At 39.1% G+C, this 22,530-nt stretch overlaps 1 protein-coding gene across 1 annotated transcript in view; it reads right to left on the bottom strand.

The window, feature by feature from the left end:
- The window catches only part of BICC1 (BicC family RNA binding protein 1), a 368,778-nt gene that overhangs the window by 129,763 nt on the left and 216,485 nt on the right, over window positions 1-22,530 (bottom strand). Inside the window, exon 3 of the mRNA XM_011990352.1 lies at window positions 17,404-17,473. Within this exon, the coding sequence (XP_011845742.1) occupies window positions 17,404-17,473 (70 nt within the window). The remainder of the gene's footprint in view (window positions 1-17,403; window positions 17,474-22,530) is intronic.

Here is a 22,530-nt window from a genome sequence, read left to right as displayed (position 1 = left end):
CCTGGATGACATCCAGGTGAAGGAGCTCAGGGCTCCTGGCCTGCTCACATGCTGAAAATTATTTTTCCTGACTTGCTAAAATCATGGATTTCTAGACCCTCTCTTTCTTCTTGCTCCTCCCCATGGCGTATATTTTTCTTTTTGTTGACAACAATCTAATGTGCCTGGAAACTGCTTCGAGTGCCGATGTTCCACTTGGGATCATTGTAATACTTTTGCAGATGGTTTGGAGCATTTTTTTTTTCTCAAAACAAGCCACGAACTCTAAAGCATTTTGCCATATTCCTGCACTGATATATAAAATACACTTGAGATGACTGTAGTCATTTTTTCACTAGACAGCAGTCATTAATTAACCTGGGAAAGAATCCCAATTCCATTTTTCCATGGCATAATAATTACCCCAATTATCCAACATACCCATCTTAGTTTGGGTTCCCCCAAAAGTCACCTTGAGATAAGAATTTGGGTTAGTGTGGCACAGTGGATTGGGGAGGTGATCCCATGGAGCATAAGTTAGGAAGTGAGGAAAGCCTGACTGAGTAGAGAGAAAAACCATGGGAGGGGGTGGTATGGAGCATTCCTGCTGGGGGTCAACATCCCCAGGATGTTCTGAAAAAACATAAATAAGGTGCTTCAGAATTGTCCCACAAAGAGAAGGGGAAAATAGGGATTTGTTTTCTGACTCCAGCCCTTCACTGGGTAAAGGCTGTACTTCGAGGCAGCTCTGCAGCAAGGTAAGTTTCCACAGGGCTGACATAGTGCTCCGGCAGAGAAGCACAGACCAGGCCCTTGAGATGGAAAGCTGCTGGCATGCATGCGAGATGTCCACTGTGGGTGAACTCACAGGTGGGCCAAGACCGTATCAAAAGTATCTGCTACAGCAGCCCACCACCCAATTCCTTGCTCTTATCAAATTACCATGTCCTGCTGACTCATCTTTCAAAAAAAGACTCTCTGATCCTCCTGTCATCAAATACAATCTACTATACTCATCTTTCAGTATTTTAACCCCTTCCTACTCACTATCTCCTGTGTCCACTCCAAACCCCAGGATTTTCACTGTCTGTAGATGAATTCTCACAAAGTCACCGGCTGTCACTGATCTCCTCTACCTGTCCAACCTTATTGGCCACCAACACTTCAAATACTTTCCCTTTCAAGAAATAGCCTCCTCTCTTCCTGTAACACATAATGATTCTCCCCAGCTCTCAGCCTTTCCCACACAGAATGCCCCAGCCTTTTGAGATCCACACTAGAAATTATCAATACTTAAGGAATAGTTTCCTTAGCTGTGACTTGCAGTCTTCTCCTCCTCTACTCTCGTCTTGATGGCAAACAATGCCATTTTAAAGGTTTATTTAAAGCAAGTAGGGCCAGAATCCCCAGGCAAACTCTAAGTATCCAAAGGGCAGAGACTGAGATAAATGTTTCTTTCTTAAATTCCTCCAACACTCACTCTAGTGCCCACTAATCAAAGACCATCAGGAACACTCTTGTTAGTAAAAACATTGAGCTTTGAGCTTTCATTCACTTACTACAGCAAGAAAGAGTATACCAAAGTAATTGGAGAATTTTAAGAAACTGGTGGATACTTAGGACACAATTTCAGTTTGTTTTGGGTGATTCCAAGAAAGGCTTAAGAAACTAGAGGCCAGGTTTGGATTGGGAGCTGTCAAGAGGTAGGGACAATTCATTGATTATCTTGGCAAATTTAATCTAGAAAAAAGAGGATTAAAGCTGAGTTGGAGTCATCATCGGTAAAGAAGAAGCAATCATTCATGTCAGTCATAAGAGAGGGATGTTTAATTACGTTTGTGGTTGGAGAGGGTCCTTGTCTCAGTCTTGTTTCAGACATACTCAAGAAGTAGGCTTGTCTGATTATTTATATTCTGCAAGAGGTATTTATGTTCAGTTGGGAACATTGTGGCCTGTTAGCTGCCAGGGCCATTTTTCAATTTCTCAAAAGTTATTCAAAAGATACCAGAGTAACTTAAATAACTGCTGAATTAATTTCGAATTTATCCTAAATCTAATGATAATGTAAACTTTAATTCATAATTTATCACTCTAACTTTCTGGCAGGCACTGTGCACATGGAAGGGAATAAGACATATTGGTCTTTGACATAGGTCCATGAGCTCAAAGTCCAAAGAAAAGGCAAATGTCTAGGCTGATGCAATACAAGCATGAAAAGTACCCAAATGTAAGTATGAATAAGGTGCTGAGCTGGTGCAAGAAACAGAGTGTTAGGCTCCATCTGGAGGCGTGTGTGAAGCTTTCCAGGAAGACATGGCACCTGGGATGGATGTGTGAGGATGAGTGAGAGTTGGCCAGCTGGAAAAGGGAGGGTGGAAGATGCCCTTCCACAGCAGACACAACCCAGGTAAAGGTGTAAAGTAGCATAATGAGTTGAGGAACAAAATATAAATCAATGTTGCTGGAGAAACTTTATTCAAAGCACTCAAAAATATTTCCAGGATATTTTTTAATGTAAGGTGCTATTTTGGCACCTCTTAAATTGCACAACACAGAAGGTGAATTTTGTTCTCAGTTAATTAAACCGAGTGTTAAAGAGAAAGTAAATCATACCAAAAGCTAAACACTCTTACATATGGATCCCATTCTAGAAATGGTGACAAAGTAGAAATGGAATATGAGCCAATTCAAAATAACATACCGAAGTTGATATGTCCTTCCCTTGAATATAATGGATTTTAAAAAATTCAGAAACTTTACCCTAAAATTGGAATTCAAATCCCAACACATGGAAATAAAACCAAACAATGTATTGTATCATCCTTCTGTTATACCAAGAAAATTCAGAAATTCAATGACTATTGTATAATAGAGTAAGTAATTTTCATATCAGGGCAAACATGCACGTACACACGCACCATATGCGTGTGCATGTGCACACACACACACATTTCCATGCTATTAATATTGAGGACCTAGTCTTTAGATAATTTATTTTGGAAATCCAATGGCCTTAATGTTAATACATACTTGTCTATAGTCCTTCAAAAATTAACACATTATTAGTATTTAAGGTCAATTCATTTCATTCTAATTTGAAATAGAAATTATCCATCAATTACTTGTAAATAAGCATTGGTGGCAAGGAAGGAACAGTTTGGGCAAGACAATTAAACAGTAGAAAAAAATGTGAAAGTCTAATTTTACTAGGAAATAAAAATGAAAAAGTACTATAGTCTGAATGTTTACATCCCCACAAAATTCCTATGTTGAAACCTACCCCTAATGCTAACAGTATTAAGATGTGGGGACTTTGGAAGGTGATTAAGTCATAAGGGCTCCATCCTCCTAAATAGCATCAGAGCCCTTGTAAAGTGATGTGAGGGAGGTATTTTGCCCCTTTTACCATGTGAAGACATAGAAGGTGCCACCTATGAGGAACAGGCCCTCTCTGACACCAAATCGGCCAGCACCTTGATCTTGGACTTCCCAGTCTCCAGAACTGGAAGCGATAAATTTCTATTGTTTACAAATTACTCAGGCTAAGGTATTTTGGTATAGTAGCCAAAATGAACTAAGACAGCAACTCACTAAAATAGGGAAAGAAAATGAATAAACCAACAAAAGGGAAGGGCAAACAATTCACAGAGTGATACAAATAAGTGTTCCACAAACAGATTAAAAGATGCTCAACTTTTCTATTAAGAAAGTGCATATGACAACATGAGTTTTGTTTTGTTTTGTTTTGTTTTTTTTTCACTATTTAGACTGACCTAGGACAGGAAAGCACAGTATTGGCAAAGAGGAGCGAGAACAATTGTTTCTCTTTCCAGAATCCAGCCCCTGCCTAGTAGGAGTTCAACAGTCATTTGAAAGGACAAGGTGACAGTCCTAAAAAATATTAAAGTTACTCATATTCTGTGGCCTAAAAATTCTACTTGAAAGAATTTATGCAACATAAAAAATGTGTAACACTAGGCAAATAAATTTGAAATTCATTGTAGACAAAAGAGAAAACAACCCAATGTCATCATATCTGTTGAAATGTATATTACAGCCATATCTCACATACACATGCAATGGTATTTCATGCAGCTACAAAAATAATGGTATTACTGTTTACGTGCTTATATAGAAGTTCTCTGGTTATTTTTTAAGAAGAAAAATCCAACGGTAGAAATGTGTGTGTAGAATAAGCCCTTTTTAATAAGTGAGTTAATACATAACTATTTGCATAGATCACAGAGCCAAAAACACGCATATGCTGTGTTCTCATTTTATTTTTATTTCAGGCAGAATTTATTTTGCTTTAGGAGTAATTTCTGGCAACAAGATATAAAGGGAATGTAACTTCTCATTCCTGAAATCTCTCCAATATCTTTTGATAAAAATGTCAGTGCCAAGGTTGCATAAAAATGTAATAATAAACCCCAAGCCATACTTTAATGGCATAAAAATGACTTTGGAAAAAATGAAGATGCCACTATCTTTTTTTTTTTTTTTTAGCTAATGAGAAATGCAACACGGTGGCTTCAATATTGTTTACAACTGTAAAATGCCTTCATGAAAATAATTTAATTGCCCCTGACAGGCCTGATAGATGTCCCTGAATTCTGTCCAGCCATGCCATGACTGACAGAACAGAGGAAAACCAGGAAAAGGTCACACATGGTTTGAGAAACCACCAAAATGTGGTGTCCATCTCCTGGCCGAGACAGGAATTTACGGCACCATTGTGGTGTTCAAAAACTGTCAGAAACCTTAGGAATTGTCACAGTTATCACAACTACACATTCCAGCAAAGAAGAATGGAAGACAGAGGCAACATGAACCGGGAGGGTAGAAGGTCTGTCTGCCAGCACTGAAGCAGGCACAAAGGCATAATGTGAAACATTCATGGAGAATAAAAAAACAGTTGAAGTTGCACAATTCAACTATACAATTCAACACTGATTGCAAACTGGCTTTTAAAATGTTTAGACCTATCACCCTACTGTGTTTTATCTCTTTTACCAAAATTCTGTTAGTTCACCTATTTTGTTACATATGTCTTTTCTTCCTTCTGTAGTCACATTAAACTATATTCTAATGCGAATGCTACAAAAAAGGAAGCCAGGTAATTGAGGCACCAGGCTGCATGAACTGTTCTAATGGGAATCCAGTGTTATGAAGACACCATGGATTCTAATGGGAATCCAGTGCTATGCTATCCTGATAATAAGCCCACTCCTCTAGTTCAGCATTTCTCAACCTTGAGCTACTGGCATTTTGTGCTAGATGATTTTGTGTTGAGGGGGCTGTCTTCTGCAGGGTCGGATGTTTAGCAACATCCCTCGGCTCTACCCTCTAGATGCCAGTAGCACCCTCTCCCAGCTGTAACAACGAAAAATGTCTCCAGATATTGCCACATGATCCATGTGGAATAAAATCACCTCAGGTGGAGAACCACCATTCCAGAAGAAAGTTTATAAATCCCAGTAAAATCCTTAATGGGTCTCAAAAAAGGAGTAAAGGAAAGAAAGGTACCATGAAGAACAACAATAATAAAAATAAATGTAAGCTGAACATTTTTAAAAGACGACATCCAGCACACTTCTAAAAGTCAGGAAAGGAATTACCCAAGAATGCCTTTCTTTTTGAAGAAGATATTTAAGAACCAAATGTAGTTTAAGTCTGAGTTTTCTTAAATAAATGTGTTAGTAAATCTTTATTTTCGTGTGTGACCACTCATCATTAGCACTTATGTGCTTGCTTCTTACAGAACGGACAAGATTACCGTGTCTCGAATTTTGAAACCAAGGTTTATATCCAAACTACATCACTTACAATTTAGTGGCCTTCAACAAATTATATCATCTTTCACATTAGTTATTAATATATATAATGGGGACAATAACACTCCTTCATGTGGGTTATTGTAAGGACTAAAAGAGATTACAACAGGCAACTATTATAAAGTCTATTACAAAACAAATAATCAATATTTTCTCCTTTCCTCCTCATACAGTTTAACAGGTAAGAAAAGAACTGCAGATAGAAGGGATCCTAGGACATCACTATAGGCAGGAGGACATAAAACATCTGTTCTGGAAACAGGAAGATTGAGGGAGAAAGAGCCCAAGAAAGCAGAGAGCAGTAGTCACAGAGTCACGCAAGCTAAGAAAAATCCAGACGCGGTCCAGTCATCACCTGGTGTTGAATAACTGAGTGTGTTTTATTGTTTAATTCAGACATTTTCCTCACTTTCCGTTTTTAAAATTTTATAAAATTTTTGATTGTTTCTTAAGAGATTTTGTGGTGCTTTTAAATGTATACATTAAGGAGTTATTCTTGATCATACAATATTATCTTTGCATACAGTATATTTTAAAATGCTGATACAAATGCTGTGTCCAGTATCTGTGACTATTGTTTTAAATATAGACTTTATTTTTCAGGGCAGTTTCTGGCTCACAGCAAAATCAAGTGGAAAGTACAGAGAATTCCCACATGCCGCTTTCTATACATGGGCACAGCCTCCCCGCGTACTGTCAACATCACATCAACTTCAAAACCTGTTCTATGGGCTTGACAAATGTATAATGACGTATATTCACCACTGTAAATTATACAGAATAATTTCACTGCCCTACGAATGCTCTGTGCTCTGTTTTCCCTCCCACTAAGTCCCTGATAATCACTGATCTTTTTACTGTCACCAAAGTTTTGCTTTTTCTACAATGACGTAGAGTTGAAATCATAAAGTATGCAGCCTTTCCAGACTGGCTTTTTTCACTTAGATTGAAAACAGAATCCTCCATGCCCTTTCACAGTTTGATAGCTCATATCTTTTTAGCACTGAATAATATTTCATTGTGTCAATGTACCACATTTATTCATTCACCTACTGAAGGACATCTTGGTTGTTTCCGAGTTTTGATAATTACGAATAAAGCTGCTATAACCATCTGTTCCATGTGCAGGTTTTTGTGCAGACGTAAGTTTTCAACTCCCCTGGGTAAATGCTAAGGAGTGAGACAGCTGCATCATACGGTAACAGCATGTTTAATTCTACAAGAAACTGCAAAACCACCTTCCAAAGTAGCTGTACCAGTTTGCATTCTCACCAAGAATGAATGAGAGTTCCTACGGCTCCACATCCTCACCAGCATTTGGTGGTGTCAGTGTTTGGGATTTCAACCATTCTAACAGGTAAGTAGGGATATCTCACTGTTCTAATTTGCAACTCTAATGATACATGATGTTGAGGCTCTTTCACATGCTTATTTGCCATCTGTATATCTTCTCTGGTGAGGTGTCTGTTAAGACCTTTGATCCACTTTTAAAAACAGGTTGTTTTCTTATTGTTAGGTTTTAAAAGTTCTTTGTATATTTTTGAGTAAAAGTTCTCCATCAGATGTGTCTTTTGCAAATATTTTCTCTCCATCTCTGGCTTGTCTTTCTGTTGATGTTTTCACTTTTTTACTTACTTTCTCACCTCTCTATTCCACTGAAAATTTGTTTCCTTTCTAAGTTACGGGAAAATATCTTTTCAAAAAAAAAAAAAGAAAAGAAAGAAAACTACCAGATATATTTGCTTATTTAGGCTTGAGAAGATAACTGAAAAGCTGAGACCATTTTCCTCTCTGACCCTGGTACAGGAGAGAGAGAAAAAAGACTGGAAAGAACGGCTAGTTTGCAGCAGTTATAAGATAAGAAAACAAGCCAATACCTGGGGCCTTCAGAAGAGAAGAAGGCAGAACTAGCTGGAGATCAAGAAATGAACCCAAGCTCAGGTCCTCAGTCTTGCTAATAGGTCACCGAACATGAGCTGTCTCACCTGTAAAATGATGTGTGCACTGTGTGTGAGTGTGAGAAAATATGTATTCAAAAAGGATCTCAAATGTGCATATTTGGCAGTATCTACAAATACAGTTATTCATGTAGAAAGATACGCACTGAAAAATTGAATATTTAAAAATACAGTCTTTTTATAAACTTTTTATTGTTTAAGTATACTGGAATCTTCAAGAACTGGAATGGTCCAGGTCTCTGTTCTCCTCTGAGTGGTCCTATTTAGACCATGCTCTCTCTAGCCAGTGATTAATAGTACATTGCATACAACTTACTCAACTCTTGGGGTGAATTTCTACTTTGGGCCCTCAATTAGCATTCACCAAGTGATGATCTTAATAATATATACCAAAGTTTTAAGTACAAAATATTCTGGTTAGGCACAGAGGTTCATGCCTGTAATCCCAATACTTTGGGAGGCTGAGGAGGGAGGATAGCTTGAGCCCAGGAGTTTGAGACCAGCCTGGGTAATGCAGCGAGACCCCATCTCCACAAAAATTTAAACATTAGCCAGGTGTGGTGGCTTGCACCTGTAGTACCAGCTACTTGGGAGGCTGAGGCGAGAGGATCACTTGAGCCATGGAGGCCAAGGCTGCACTGAGCTATGATCACGCCACTGCACTCCAGCCTGGGCAAAGGAGCAAGTCCCTGTCTCAAAAACAAGAACAACAACAACAACAAAACCACACATTTTTCTACCCAGAAGAAATACAAAGGTCCTCAGGTATGTTACAAACGTATTTTCAAATATTTAAACCACACATACAGAGAAAACCACACACACACATATACACATAAAAGAAAACCAACACAACAAGCAATTTATAACATATTCTGGGCTTATTTTCCTTCCAAACTCATTTTTTCAAAGTTATTTAAATTAATGACATATCAAAAAGTCTCTGCCTAAGGAAATAACACATGGCATGAAATATCAAGGTAAAATTCAGAGGCAAGCACTTTTCAAAAATGTACACACCTTTGAGTGGTTTTGTCTTTTTAAACTGTAAAATCCAATTTCCCCTGAAAAAAGAGGTGTTGTCTATAAGACATGCTAACCTCAGCCTACCTTCAAATCTCTGTAATCTCCAAGGACTGAGACATTATGAAATTGGACTGAGTATCATCAGCTAATCTTGGCAATGGTTGCTGAAGAGATATTATTATACATTATGAAACTTCCTGGAATAGGGAAAAGCACCATGAAAGGAATTTTCTCACTCATGTATGGGTATGAAAGGGCATTTGAGTACAGTGATTTGGAGTTCTGGAAACAAACAGACCTGAATTTGGGTTTGAGGTCTGCTACTTACCAACTGGAAAACCATGGGCAAGTTAATCTATCTTTACCAGCTTTAGTTTCTTCATCTGAAAAATGAAAATACTACCACCTCACTCATAGAGTTGCTCCGAAAATTTGAAAAGAATATCTACATAAAATATTTAACATAGTGCCTGACCTCAATGGGTTTCAACAAATGGTAGGATCCACTTACATAATTGCTAATTATGTAAATAAATACTAATTAAAATAACCACAAACAAAACAACTATAGTCTGGAGGTCTACCAGGAGGCTGTGTCTTGTTAAGTCTCATTTAAAAGCCTACTGAGAATGGCACCAGAGTTTCATTCATTCAGGTGTCCTGTGAATGACAATGGTCAGGTCGTTGTCCCTAAGTTTCCTTCCACTTCCCTCATTTGTGGAGGCAGTCATCATTAGGACTATTCAGAACCACTAAAGAAGGTTTAGTCACAATCATGTCCCACATTTTTTTACTTAAGGGGTCTATAGGGAAGATATCAGTGTGGATAATTTTCATAACAGTGATTATCACTCACATGGGAAGGCAATAATTCTAAATCTTGTTCCTACATGACACACCTTAGGGATATACATTCCCATCCGTATTAGTGGTTCCACTGTTTCCACGATTGAGTTGAGGGCTCAATCTACAAACACTTACTGAGTGCCAGCTATCAACTGGTTACAGTGTTAGGGATGCAGTGATTCACAAAATCCACAGGTTCCTTACCCTTTGGAGAGCTGACCACCGAGCACCGTGTTCTACAACCTTTCATTATCATCCATTTTATATCAAGACCTACTAACGTATTTGTGCACAGGTGTATGTTTGCACATAAACAGAGATGCATATAAAAGTTTTACTAAACAATACGCTTACTGGCCAGGCGCGGTGGCTCACGCCTGTAATCCCAGCACTTCGGGAGGCCGAGACGGGCAGATCATGAGGTCAGGAGATCAAGACCATCCTAGCTAACACAGTGAAATCCCATCTCTACTAAAAAATACAAGAAAACTAGCCGGGCACGGTAGCGGGTGCCTGTACTCCCAGCTACTCAGGAGGCTGAGCCAGGAGAAAGGCGTGAACCCAGGAGGTGGAGCTTGCAGTGAGCCGAGATCGCACCACTGCATTCCAGCCTGGTGACAGAGTGAGACTCCACCTCAAAAACAAAACAAAACAAAACAAAAACAAAAACAAAAACAAAAACAAAAACAAAATACCCTACTGAAATAAGCCAGGTACAGAAAGACAAATACTGCATGTTCTCACTCATATGTGAAAGAGAAAAAAGTTGCTCTCACAGAAGTAGAGAACAGAACAATGATTACTAGAGGCTGGGAAAGCTGTGGTGCGGGAGGGTGGTATAGGGAAAGGTTGGATAACTGATACAAAGGAAAGATCTAGATTGGAATAATAAGTCCTAGTGTTCTATAGCACTGTAGGGTTACTACAGTTAAATATAATTTATTATATATTTTCAAATAGCTAGAAGAGGATTTTAATGTTCCCAACACAAAAAATAATAAATGTTGGAGGTGATGGATATGTTAATGACCCTGCTCATGATATAGGAGTTAAGGGAAAACTACTTAGGCAGATAGTGAGGGTAAGGAAGTCCTCAGTAAGATTTTCCTTTTCATGAAAGCAGCCCCCAAATCATTTTCTTGTCTAACAAAGAGTAGCCAGTAAAATCGAGCTGCAAACATAGACAAGCAAGCTGGAAGCTTGCATAGGTGAACGCCGGCAGCTGTGCCACCAGGAAAAGACCACCTGGGGGCTAGGTAGGTTCAACATGGCAGCTCCATCTTCCCCTTTCCTTGTCAACCACGTGCACAGTAAGGAGCAAGCAACATGGCACAGGCCAAGCAGATACCCCATTTGCATAATAAAAGATTAGGGTCAGGTGGCCAGCTTCTTCACGTGCTATGTCACACCTGGTCCAACCAATCTTTGGGCCCTATGTAAATCAGACACCATCTCTTCAAGCCTGTCTATAAAATCCTGTGCACTCTACTGCAGGCTGGAAGTTCCACTTGGGCACCCCTCTCTCTCGCAGGAGAGGGAGCTATTCTCCTTTCTCTTTCTTTTGCCTATTAAAACTCCACTGTTAACTTCACTCTATGTGTGTCCGTGTCCTTGATTTCCTTGGCATGAGGCAACGAACCTCAGGAATTTACCCCAGACAATGACACTGCTTCACTTGGAGCATTACATCTGGTATACATGTTTTGAAGTATCATACTGTACTCTATAAATATGTAAATCAATTAAATATTGGCCAGGCATGGTGGCTCACACCTGTAATCCCAGCACTTTGGGAGGCCACAGCGGGCGGATCACTTGAGGTCAGGATTTCAAGACCAGCCTGGCCAACACGGTGAAACCCTGTCTCTACTAAAAATACAAAAAAAAATAATTAGCTGGCTAGGTGCGGTGGCTCATGCCTGTAATCCCAGCAGTTTGGGAGGCCGAAGCGGGTGGAATACCTGAGGTCGGGAGTTTGAGACCAGTCTGATCAACATGCAGAAACCCTGTCTCTACTAAAAATACAAAATTAGCCGGGCGTGGTGGTGGGTGCCTTGTAATCCCAGCTACTCGGGAGGCTGAGCCAGGACAATCGCTTGAACCCGGGAGGTGGAGGTTGCAGTGAGCCGAGATTGCGCCATTGCACTCCAGCCTGGGCAACAAGAGCAAAACTCCATCTCAAAAAATAATAATAATAATAATTAGCTGGGCGTGGTAGTGTGTGCCTGTAGTCCCAGCTACTGAGGAGGCTGAGGCAGGAGAACTGCTTGAACCCGGGAGGCAGAGGTTGCAGTGAGGTGAAATTGTACTACTTCGCTCCAGCCTGGGTGACAGAGTGAGATTCTGTCTCAAAAAATACAAAATAAAAGTAATTTAATAACAAACAATGCCCTCACACTCTATTTTTTTTAACCTAGTTGGGTTATTTTACTACTGGCTGCGACCCACTAACCTAACACCTGACACACGAATAGGCTGCAACCCACCATTGGAAACACTTTGGTCCAGCATGCCATGCCCTGTCATGCATTTTCCCTGCCCTCAGCCCTTTACGTGCAACTATGTTAAAGCCCTCAACTAACTAGTTCACTATGAACACCCAAAAAAAGTGTAAGCATACTCAACAAAACATTTTCTTTTGGAAAAAACAAAATGAACTGTCTACTATTTTTCTCATGCTAACATTTTCTATTAGATATCTACTTGTTCTGATAAAATGTAACCAAAAACAATAAAAACTCATGGAATTCTACAGATTCTTTTGTTGATTCTGGGAGGAAGAGAATAGTTAAATATGGTGCCAAATTGCCTCCAAACCAGGAAACATCAAGCAACCTAGTCAATGCCTCTCATTCCTGCTAGTCCTGGGGTTTTCTAAGTCATCATGCAACTTGCAGGGATTAGTTCCTATCACTTGGTTGAACTCGGCAATAAACCTTCATTCATGCTGACCTCAGTTATTTGAAATTTGGCTTAAAAACTTTAAACAATTTTTTACTCACTGTTTTAGTCTGTTTTCATAGTGCAATAAAGAAACAGCTGAGACTGGGTAATTTATAAAGGAAAGAGCTTTAATTGACCCACAGTTCTGCATGCCTGGGGAGGCCTCAGGAAACTTACAATCATGGTGAAGGGAAAGCAGGCACATCTTACATGGCGGCAGGGGACAGACAGCGTGGGAAGGAAGAACTGTCAACAGTTTTAAACTCATCAGATCTTGTGAGAACTCATTCACTATCATGAGAACAGCGTGGAATTAACCACCCCCATGATCCAATCACCTCCCACCAGATCGCTCCCTTGACACATGGGGATAAAGGGGATTACAATTCGAGATGAGATCTGGGTGGGGACCCAGAGCCAAACCATATCATTTACCGTTTACCTTCGCCAGTCTAAGAAGAGACTGATAAGCAGACTAAGAGCAAAAGAAGACTGTGAGAAAAATGTTTACCTGTTTAAGAAAACAAACTTATCTAGCATCATGAAGCTCACAACACAATATACCAGTGTGATAAATTCTCATTACAAATCATTTTTATCTATTTCTTAAAGCAGATCTGGCAGGACTTCTATTTGGCAAAACAATCAAATTTGTTAAGAATGCAATTTGTACTTTAATGAAGCTGCATTTATTTTAAAATACTAAGGCTATGATTCAGAATAGCATGTTAAAAATTTTAATGAGTGCTTGAAGTTATTCTGTTGGTAAGGGTGTATGGTATTAAACACCTTAATCCTTAAATACTGATTTCACAGGCACAAACCTCAAATTTTTCAATGTAAAGGAGACTACTCTAGTATTCTCACTCTAAGAGTTGGAACCAGTTAGATTTTTTATCCACTTAAAATAAATTTACATTATACAGAAGAAATACCAAATAATGCTTTGTTTTTCTTAATTGTGACCCTCTTTAAGACAATTCTACATTCACTGATTTAGGGTCCATTATACTGAACCCTAAATGCTCAGTTCTCTCCAGCTCTAATGCAGATTCAACCTTCCAATAATTTCCAATACTCTAGAGATGTTTTAAAAAATTCTAGGGCAAGGCCTTGAAAAATTACCAATTGGGTACAATGTTCACTATCTGTGTAACAATAACACTAAAAGCCCAATCTCCACCAGTATGCAATAAACCCATGTAAAAACACATGCACATGTACCCCTGAATCTAAAATTTAAAAAAGTTTAAATAAATAATTCTATAGTTCCTTAGTTTATATTACAAAACATGCACTTACCTAAAATGCCCTGTGCACATGAAAATATTTCTATTACTCTTTCCCCCACTACATTCCATCTAGAATACAGTCACAGAAGAATGAAGGGGGAGTGAAAGGTAAGAAAAGTGAGAGAAGAAAGGGAGGAGGGAAGGGAATGGACAAAAACTAGATGGTCTTTTATCCAACATTTAGCACAGGCACAGAACAATGAGGTTGTCATCACTCTAAACTAATCCACGTTAACTGACTACAAAGATGATAGAACAATGAAATTAATGCATCCATAAAAATGTAGTTCTATAGATGCCAAGATGGGCATTATCCAGAAGTGACTGTAGAAGGACTCTGCCTGTTTCTCAGTAGTGGTTACCCACTGCCTTCAGAACACGTGGTCTTCTTAGTGACTAAATCATATTTCCATGTCAGATAGTGAGATTTGTGTTTCCTCACAAATGTCAGCCTGACCATAAGAACAAGCAGTGAAACTTGTTAAATATAGCAGCTCCCAGTACCAGCCTCAGAACTACTGAGCCAGCATCTTTAAAGGAGAAGAATCTGAATTCGCTAACTGATGGCAAATTCAGGCTGTTGGCTGCTTTTCTTGCCAGGCAGCTTCCTACCAGCTCTTCAAGCAAGTGAGCCGTACGGCCACTCAAACAGCAGCTCTGGATATAGGATTAATGGCTCAAAAAATAAAGTTTAGACAGAGCTATCGAGGCTAATTTAGGAAACACAGGACTAAATTCCAGTAAGGTAAAGAAGGGGGCAAACTGGTAACAGTGGCTATGAAAAATGTTTGTCTAGGCTCAAATATTTAGCCAACACACATTTTAGAAACTCAAAAGTGACATGCAACACAAACCTATGGCTGTACTGTCTCTCTAGCACAGCCTGGGGATTATGTGTGTATTCCAAAGTTTCACATCACCATGGGATTTTCAATGTAATTATCACCCAAAACATGGCATGGGTCCCTAAATACATTTATATTCTTGGGTCTCCTGAATAATAATAGTCTGGAATGAAAAAGCATTAAATACCAACAATTCCTTCCTCTACAACACTCATGGGGGTGAGAAGGAACGGCCACATCAGATGAAAGAGCAAATAATTACCTTCTAACATACCTCCTGCCATTTTCAATTCACATGTATTAAATACAAATTTGTATTAAATACAAATTTCATCTCTGAAGTGCATCATTTAAAAAATAATATAGGTATACACATACCAGGGATATTAGCCAAGAACTGATTCAGCAGCTGTGTGCTTAAATGATAAGAACAACTCAAGTAAATTCTGAACAGTAAATTCCTCTGAGGCAAACTTCTGATTCTCTCTCTTCCATGTTCTCTTTAAGTGCATTCTGTGCATCATATAGTAGTATATACATCCATAACACTTAATGAATAATACAAAATAAAATGATGCCTGTAGATCCAGGCCTGAAGGGATCAATTCTTAGGCACAATTCCAAAGGTTAATTTTAACCATGTGGAAATTATGTCAAATGCCGTAGAATGTACTGCTGAAATATTCTTAATTCCAAAGCAAAATATATAATCAAAATGTGCAATATAGTTGGCCATTCTGAATGGGTTAAGTGCCAATGACAAGAAACTAATGAATAAAATCTATTCATCTCCGTATTTTCTGAAATGTCTAATGTTGTCATCACATTTTGAACAAAAACTAATCAGTTCTCAGTTTCTCAGGATAATGGCATAGGGCAGAGGAAAACAGCAGCATGGATACTGCAAGAGAATAAGACATAAAAAGTTATCTGAAATTGTTTTAATGTTCACGTTTCCTTGGGGATTTTCTTCGGAGACTGATTAAGTTGCATTTTTATTAGGCTAGTAATAAAGCTAATTTTATTCTTTAAGTAAAAATGCCTGACAATAGGGAAAGAATATTTAGTCTACATTCAAGTTCCAATTTACTCAAGTAGTAGGACAGAAATTTTTAAATGCTGCAAATAGCTAGATAATCCATGAACGGCAGTTTCTTCTTCTGCATAATGAGTACAAAACATTCCAACATACCACAAAAATTATTGAAGATTAATTAAGAATACATTCTACAGCACTTGAGAAATACAGGTTTATACAAAGATACAGAATTGCACTTGCAAATTCACCATGTCTTCTTATGATTGTTTAGCATATAAGTTCCCAATTCCTTGCTGCCCATGATAACAATTAAAAAGGTAACAAGGCTGGGTGCGGTGGCTCACACCTGTAATGCCAACACTTTGAAAGATCAAGGCAGGAGAGTTGCTTGAACTCAGGAGTTTAAGACCAGCCTGAGCAACACATAGTGAAACTCCGTCTCTACAAAAAATGCAAACATTCACCAAGCATGGTGGTGCGTGCCTACAGTCCCAGCCACTTGAGTCTGTGGTGGGAGGATGGCTTGAGCCTGGGAGGGTAAGGCTGCAGTCAGCCATGATCATGCCACTGCACTCCAGCCTGGGTGACAGAGTGAGACCCTGTCTCAAAACAACAACAACAGAAAGTAATAAGATAGGATTTTCTATAGGATTCCTGTCAATTCAAGTCCAGTTAACAACACTCACTAAATAACTAAAATAATTTTTATTCCATGTGATGAGTTAACTCTAACGAAATGCAATTAAAAGAAGGCAAACTGGACTGAAGTAAGAAAGGAAACTGAGAAATCCTGCAATGTTATCATTTAGCAGTAAATCATGGGGAGAAGGGGCAGCAAATACGAAACTAAACAGCAACAATAAGAAAGCCAGACCATGATGGATAATGTTCAGACTGCAATTATTTTTTAATTGTTTGATGGTATTTGTCATTATATCCTGACAACTACACGCATCTGTATTCTTCTAATGAAATATACTCAACAAAGTTTGTTGAGACTAAGGTCATATTTTAAAAACTATCCATAAAAATACATACTAGCAGGTCACATTTGAAAATACTACGTTATCCAGGGAGAAAACTAAGGAGGCCTTTATTTTCATTTCTGAACATCTATATATTGAGTAGTGTCCCATAGGGTAAAACCAGGCAAGGGAAACACTCAGCCTAAAAGGGAAATCTAATGGGTTCTTTGCTGTCTGACAGATGAAGACAAGCAGCACTCGAGACCTGAAATCTAAAGTTCATATCATACTGGAAGGAAAAAAAAAAAGCAGCTATTAAACCTGTGTAGTACACAAAAAAGAACTCTGAAATACAAACAATAGAAATTTATGTGTTAAAAACATGTGAAGAGTTACCATGACTCATGATATCAATCGAATGAGCACCCTTGAAATCACAGGTTGCTGTATCTTTTTACATTTCTATCATAATGTTAATAGTTAATATTTTTCTGTTGTTGGATAAAAACTATATATTATTTTTAATCACGAAAATCCTCCTGAAAGACTTCTACTTAACAAATATTTTGGGACAAAAGTGTTAAGAATAAAGGTTAGTTTTCTCCCCAGCAAACCTGCAGTGATTCCATAATCTCAGTTATCAAAACCACCTATTTCTCGCTCTCTCACAATTTACCTTTCTTGGATTTGGCTCCAATCTTCAGTTTTGACGGCCAAGCAATCTGCGTATTTGTTTCCTCCATGATCTGTAACCAAAATTGAGAGAAATATTGATCAATTAAAAACTTGTATTTACAGATAAGATTTTTCACACACAAAAAAGTCTATTTTCAAGTTCCTAGCTTCATGTTGATACAAAATGATCTCATTTGAAAACAATGCAAATAAAAAAAAAACCCTTGGGGGGAAAAAGATTTTTTTATAAGCCTTTAATCTATTAGAAATATTCAAATATATTTTGTTACTCCCAGTGTTCCTCTCCACGATGCTTCAGAATTTTAACACAAAGACCAAAAAGTACATGAACAAGTAATTAACCCAACTTGATGCCAGAACCGTCAGAGATGCTTGTGCTGAATAAAATTCCCCAAGACAATTGCCAAGGGATTGCAACACACCAAACATGATTCCTGTAATACAAAACTGCATGAGTTAGACCATACTAAATGAAGATTTTTTTTCCCTGGGGGAAAAAATAACTTACTTTGGGCACATTTGTATTTCATTAAAACTGATGAAAACCTTCTAAATGCGACATCACGTCGTAAGACTGCATTCCCCATCATCCTTTTCCTGGTTCTGAATGGCATTTTTGCCAAAGGTCCTTCCCACTTGCACATGCAGCTAACACTGGCTAGGAGGTCTCAAGACCTAAATGAGTGAAAGCACCAGGACAAGTGAGGGAAGCAACGACTGCCCAGCAATGGAAATGGACAGTAAACAAGAACAGGATTTAAAACGTGCATCCTTTGTTCCTCACTAATTTTGCATGAATTACACAAAATTAATGTTTGCTCATGTAACACAAACATAGAATTAACCAAACTAATAGGGCAAACTACTAACCAATATGCAAACAGAAAAAAAAAATCATTCATTACTTTAATTACTTGAATTAAACTAGGATAATACTTATCTTTAATATGGATTGAGAGTTCATTAAATAAATTAACGGTGAAAACAACTTAAACACATCAAGAGTGCAATGAATAATAAGTACCTTTTTCTCCTCAGTACTGGCTATGTACCAGGCACAAGGAAATGGTTCACATGTATCATACTTCATTGAACCCCCTTTATCATAATATAAAAGGGCTTCCAGCAGATGTTTCAGACTGTAAGTCCACATATGCATTTTGTCTATTCATTGTAGGGTTTTTTAAAGTTTGAGCCAACATTTTTAAATCTGGGAATTTCATAGAAAAATTCAGATTTCTGGTTCTCTGGAAAAACTTGGCAAATTTAGCACAGACAGCTCACAATCCCACATGGCAATGTTTGGCTGGCACTGAGCATCAGCTGTCCCCTTCAGTCAGGGTCAGCAGGCTCTGAGCTGCTCCCAGTCCCTACTGTGTCTCTCTGAGGTCAAAGGTCACTCGCCATCATCATCATGGCATTGTACTGCTCACTTGCCATTTTATCATGGTGTTTGCTGTTTTTCTCAGAGCAATATTTCTCTACACCTACGGCTCTATTAAAAATTGAACAAAAGTAAGGCCACACTGTCTTCACTAAGTCAAGGTACTGGTCTGGCCCTGAAGGCAGGTGAGCTCGTTACCTTAACCGTACAGCACCTGGCCCCAGCTGCTGCTTCTCTCATTCATGCCTGTCTCTGCTAATGTGTTTAGTTGTTTGCGCCATTAATTTGGTTAGTTAAGTCTAAACCAGCAGTAAAAAATAAAAAATAAAATGTTATTTCTCAACTCCCTCAGTATCAGCCATGATGCCACCCCAAGAACACGTCCAGCAGGCTCCCCTTCTGAGCTCCTGCATTCACTGTTATCTCTTCCCCACAATTTCCCATCCCCGCCCCTTCTCATGCTCAGACTTCGGCTGCCATCTTGTCCAACTCCTCATCCTTTTCTACTCTCACACCAACCCAAACACAATTATTCTTCCCACCTCACTGTGTTTATTTCCCTCCTAATCCTTATTGCAAGTGGAAATCCTCTGATTTTCTGTACTTACTTGTTTACAGCCTGTCTTTGCAAAACAAAAACTAAATTCTCTGCCCTGTACACAGCAGGCCCTGGATTTAACTAGTTTCAGAATTTTCCTCTAAGTTACTTTAGACTCTCAAAGAGGTAAGATAGAAAAATAAGGCTGCATGCAGTGGCTCATGCCTATAATCCCAGCACTGAGGCAGGAGGACTGCTTGAGGCCAGGAGTTTGAGACCAGCCTGGACAATATAGTGAGACTCTATCTCTACAACAAAAATACAAAAATTAGCTGGGCATGGTAGCATACACCTGTAGTCCCAGTTACTCAGGAGGCTGAAGCAGGAGGATCACTTGAGCCCAGGAGTTCAAGGGTGCAGTGGGCTATGATCATGCTACCACATTCCAGCCTGGGCTACAGACTGCGACATTGTTTCTAAAACAACAACAACAAACAGAAAGAAAGAAAAATAAGATCTTACTATAATGTTGCTGTTGGTGGGGAGGCAGTAAGAAAACAACCTACATGCTTTTCCTTTTCTGAATTAAATAATGCAGTTGCTTAATCCAGTAAATGATGTCAAGGGCCATATTATGATACTGTAATAGATGTTTCCCTTTTAACGTATGGGTAGAAGGCGTAACTTTCTGAAATCTTAAATCGTTAGTAGAACTGCCCAGAAATCACCCTGCATGTACACTTATTTTATTAAGCACCAATAGGTGCCCCATGACAGGAAATAATATGCCAGAGAAAACGTCCTAAGAGCAGTAAGTAACTGCCATCAAGTTGGGAAGACAGCTTTATACACACTCCCTCTAACTTCCACTACAACTCCCTGTCTATACTGTGCAGAGAAGTGGGCTCACAAAGACCACTCTCAACCTACTCACATCAACACTGTGTTTAAGGGACAGTGGGGTAATCCCAAGCCTCGAATCCCTAATTCTAACACCAGAGTTCTGTATACTATACCACATGACCTCTAAAGTTCTATGAGCCAGAGTAAATGCCAAACCTCTTAGAGAAAACAAAACTGCCAGTAATTAGAACTTGGCATCTGGAGCTGACCTCTCCTATACGACTAGAAAAAAAGTGACTCTCTGGAACACCATTTCTGGCCAGCTAATGCCAACTCCTTGGATCATTCATGAAGCTGCTGGCCCCACACAGAGCTCTGGCCGGATGCCTCTGCAGACATCCTTTATTTGTTCATCACTGTGTGTAATCTAGCCATTATGAGCAAGGACTCCAGAGACAAATACCAGTTCTGCTGCTTCCTAGGGGTGTTGTGTTGAGGGAATTACTTAACTTCTATCAGTCTCAATTTCCTCCTCTGTAAAATTCATTATCATATCTATTTCTAAAGTTGTTGTGAGAACTTAATGAGAAAACTCAAAGCACATAGCATAGCACATAGTGAGTGCTTGATAATATCAGCCCTTGCATTTATGATGATATTGATAAGTTTTGGTCAGACAGGCACAGTCCTAGATGCTAGGGATACAACAGCAAGCGAGATGATTCCTATCTTGCAGGAGCTCAGAATCTAACAAGGGGGAAGACAAGCTAATTGCCATCATGGTACCATGTGCCATGTTTCAGAATGGGGCAGCACAATATGAGCATGTACAGAGGGGATCCTAACCCGGTCGTGGGTAGTCAAGGAAAGCTACCTCAAGAAAATGCTTACTAATGCTGTGACCTAAAGGAGGAGAAAAAGTTGGCTCACTGGAGAAAAGGTGAAGAAAGTGTCCCAGGCAGAGGAGAAGGGCATGTGGAAAGGTCTGGAAAAAGAAGAGACGGCTGGTACCTGCAAGGCCCTGAGGGTAATTCAGTGCAGCCGAAGGGCTTCGAGGCTCACCCCACACATCCAGGATGGGTAATGTGTCTCCTGTCATCCCCACTGTCCTACGGCTGTGCACACTAATGCCCTTCAAACTGACTTGAATTCGTGACACAAAGAGAAGCCAACAAGTACCTGTGCTTGGCTGACACTCCCTACAAATAAATTCTGGCCAGTGCAATGATGACACATAGGAAGGGGCCACACTTACTCACTTTCGGGAAGTCAAATTTTTCCTTAGGATGTTATCAATGACGCTTTTAAAACCATCATCTACAATGACTCCAGGTCTATTCTTACAGCTTTGATATGGCACACTATTAATTTGTGATAGCCTCAGCCAGTGATGGAAGTAGTGGAGTGTGAAGCATCTGTCATGGAGGTGGGGGGTGGGGGAGGAAGCACAGGTCTCTACAGATGGTGTGGGTAGAGGTTGGTTCCAGGAACCCCACTACTGGAGCTAGGTTACTGGATCTGAGGGCTGACAAGCACATGCCCTGCAGGTGGCATGGGATGGAAGAAGGGGTGCCAAGGCAGGAAGTAAGGCAGTAAGTATCCACAAGTTATGCAAAAATAGGTACTAAATGTTCATCAAGGCAGGTAAATCAGGGAACTGGAAAAGGTAAAGCTAGGAAGATGTGGTTGAAATCAAAGAAGCCACAAAACTGCTGAGAAGAAAATGACTATTTCTTTTTCAGGGGAAATAAAAAATTCCAGAGTCAGTTTCAGCTAGTTGGTTTTTGGTCTTTAAAAAAATCTCATTATTGTCCCTATTTGCACCTTCACAAAACCAAAACTCAAAGAACAAACTACTGATTTTGAATTATTTTCTATAAACATTAAAGCAACATTTTCAAAAACATCATTTAAATAAAGAGATAATTTTATGGATGCTACAATGGACAGAGACACGGACACTTTTTCAAGAGGATATTGTCCATTTCTCACAATTCAATTCCTGAAAAATCTGATAAGAAAATCACTTCCAAGAAACATGTGATATGCTTAAGTAAGTCAACATGTTGTCCAAAATGTTTAGTTTGCTTTCAAGGAATAATTCAATAAGGAATAATTCAGTTAAGCAGATCATTCTGGTCATCCCCCACCCAAAATATGATGCTGATGCCTCCCAGTTGTGTGAAATGATACCTGAAAGTTGGGAAACATGTTTAAAATAATTAGTACTTCCTTATGGAAACAAAACTATCAATATCATGGTATCAGTTAAATTAGGGAATGCCAAGTTATGCAAAGCCACAAAATCTCTGCGAAGAAAATGATGCTGTCTCGGGGCCGGG

Source organism: Mandrillus leucophaeus, unplaced genomic scaffold (assembly GCF_000951045.1).
Source record: "Mandrillus leucophaeus isolate KB7577 unplaced genomic scaffold, Mleu.le_1.0 Scaffold378, whole genome shotgun sequence".
In the NCBI taxonomy this organism is placed as follows: Eukaryota; Metazoa; Chordata; class Mammalia; order Primates; family Cercopithecidae; genus Mandrillus; species Mandrillus leucophaeus.
This window is presented reverse-complemented; position numbering and strand designations above follow the sequence as displayed.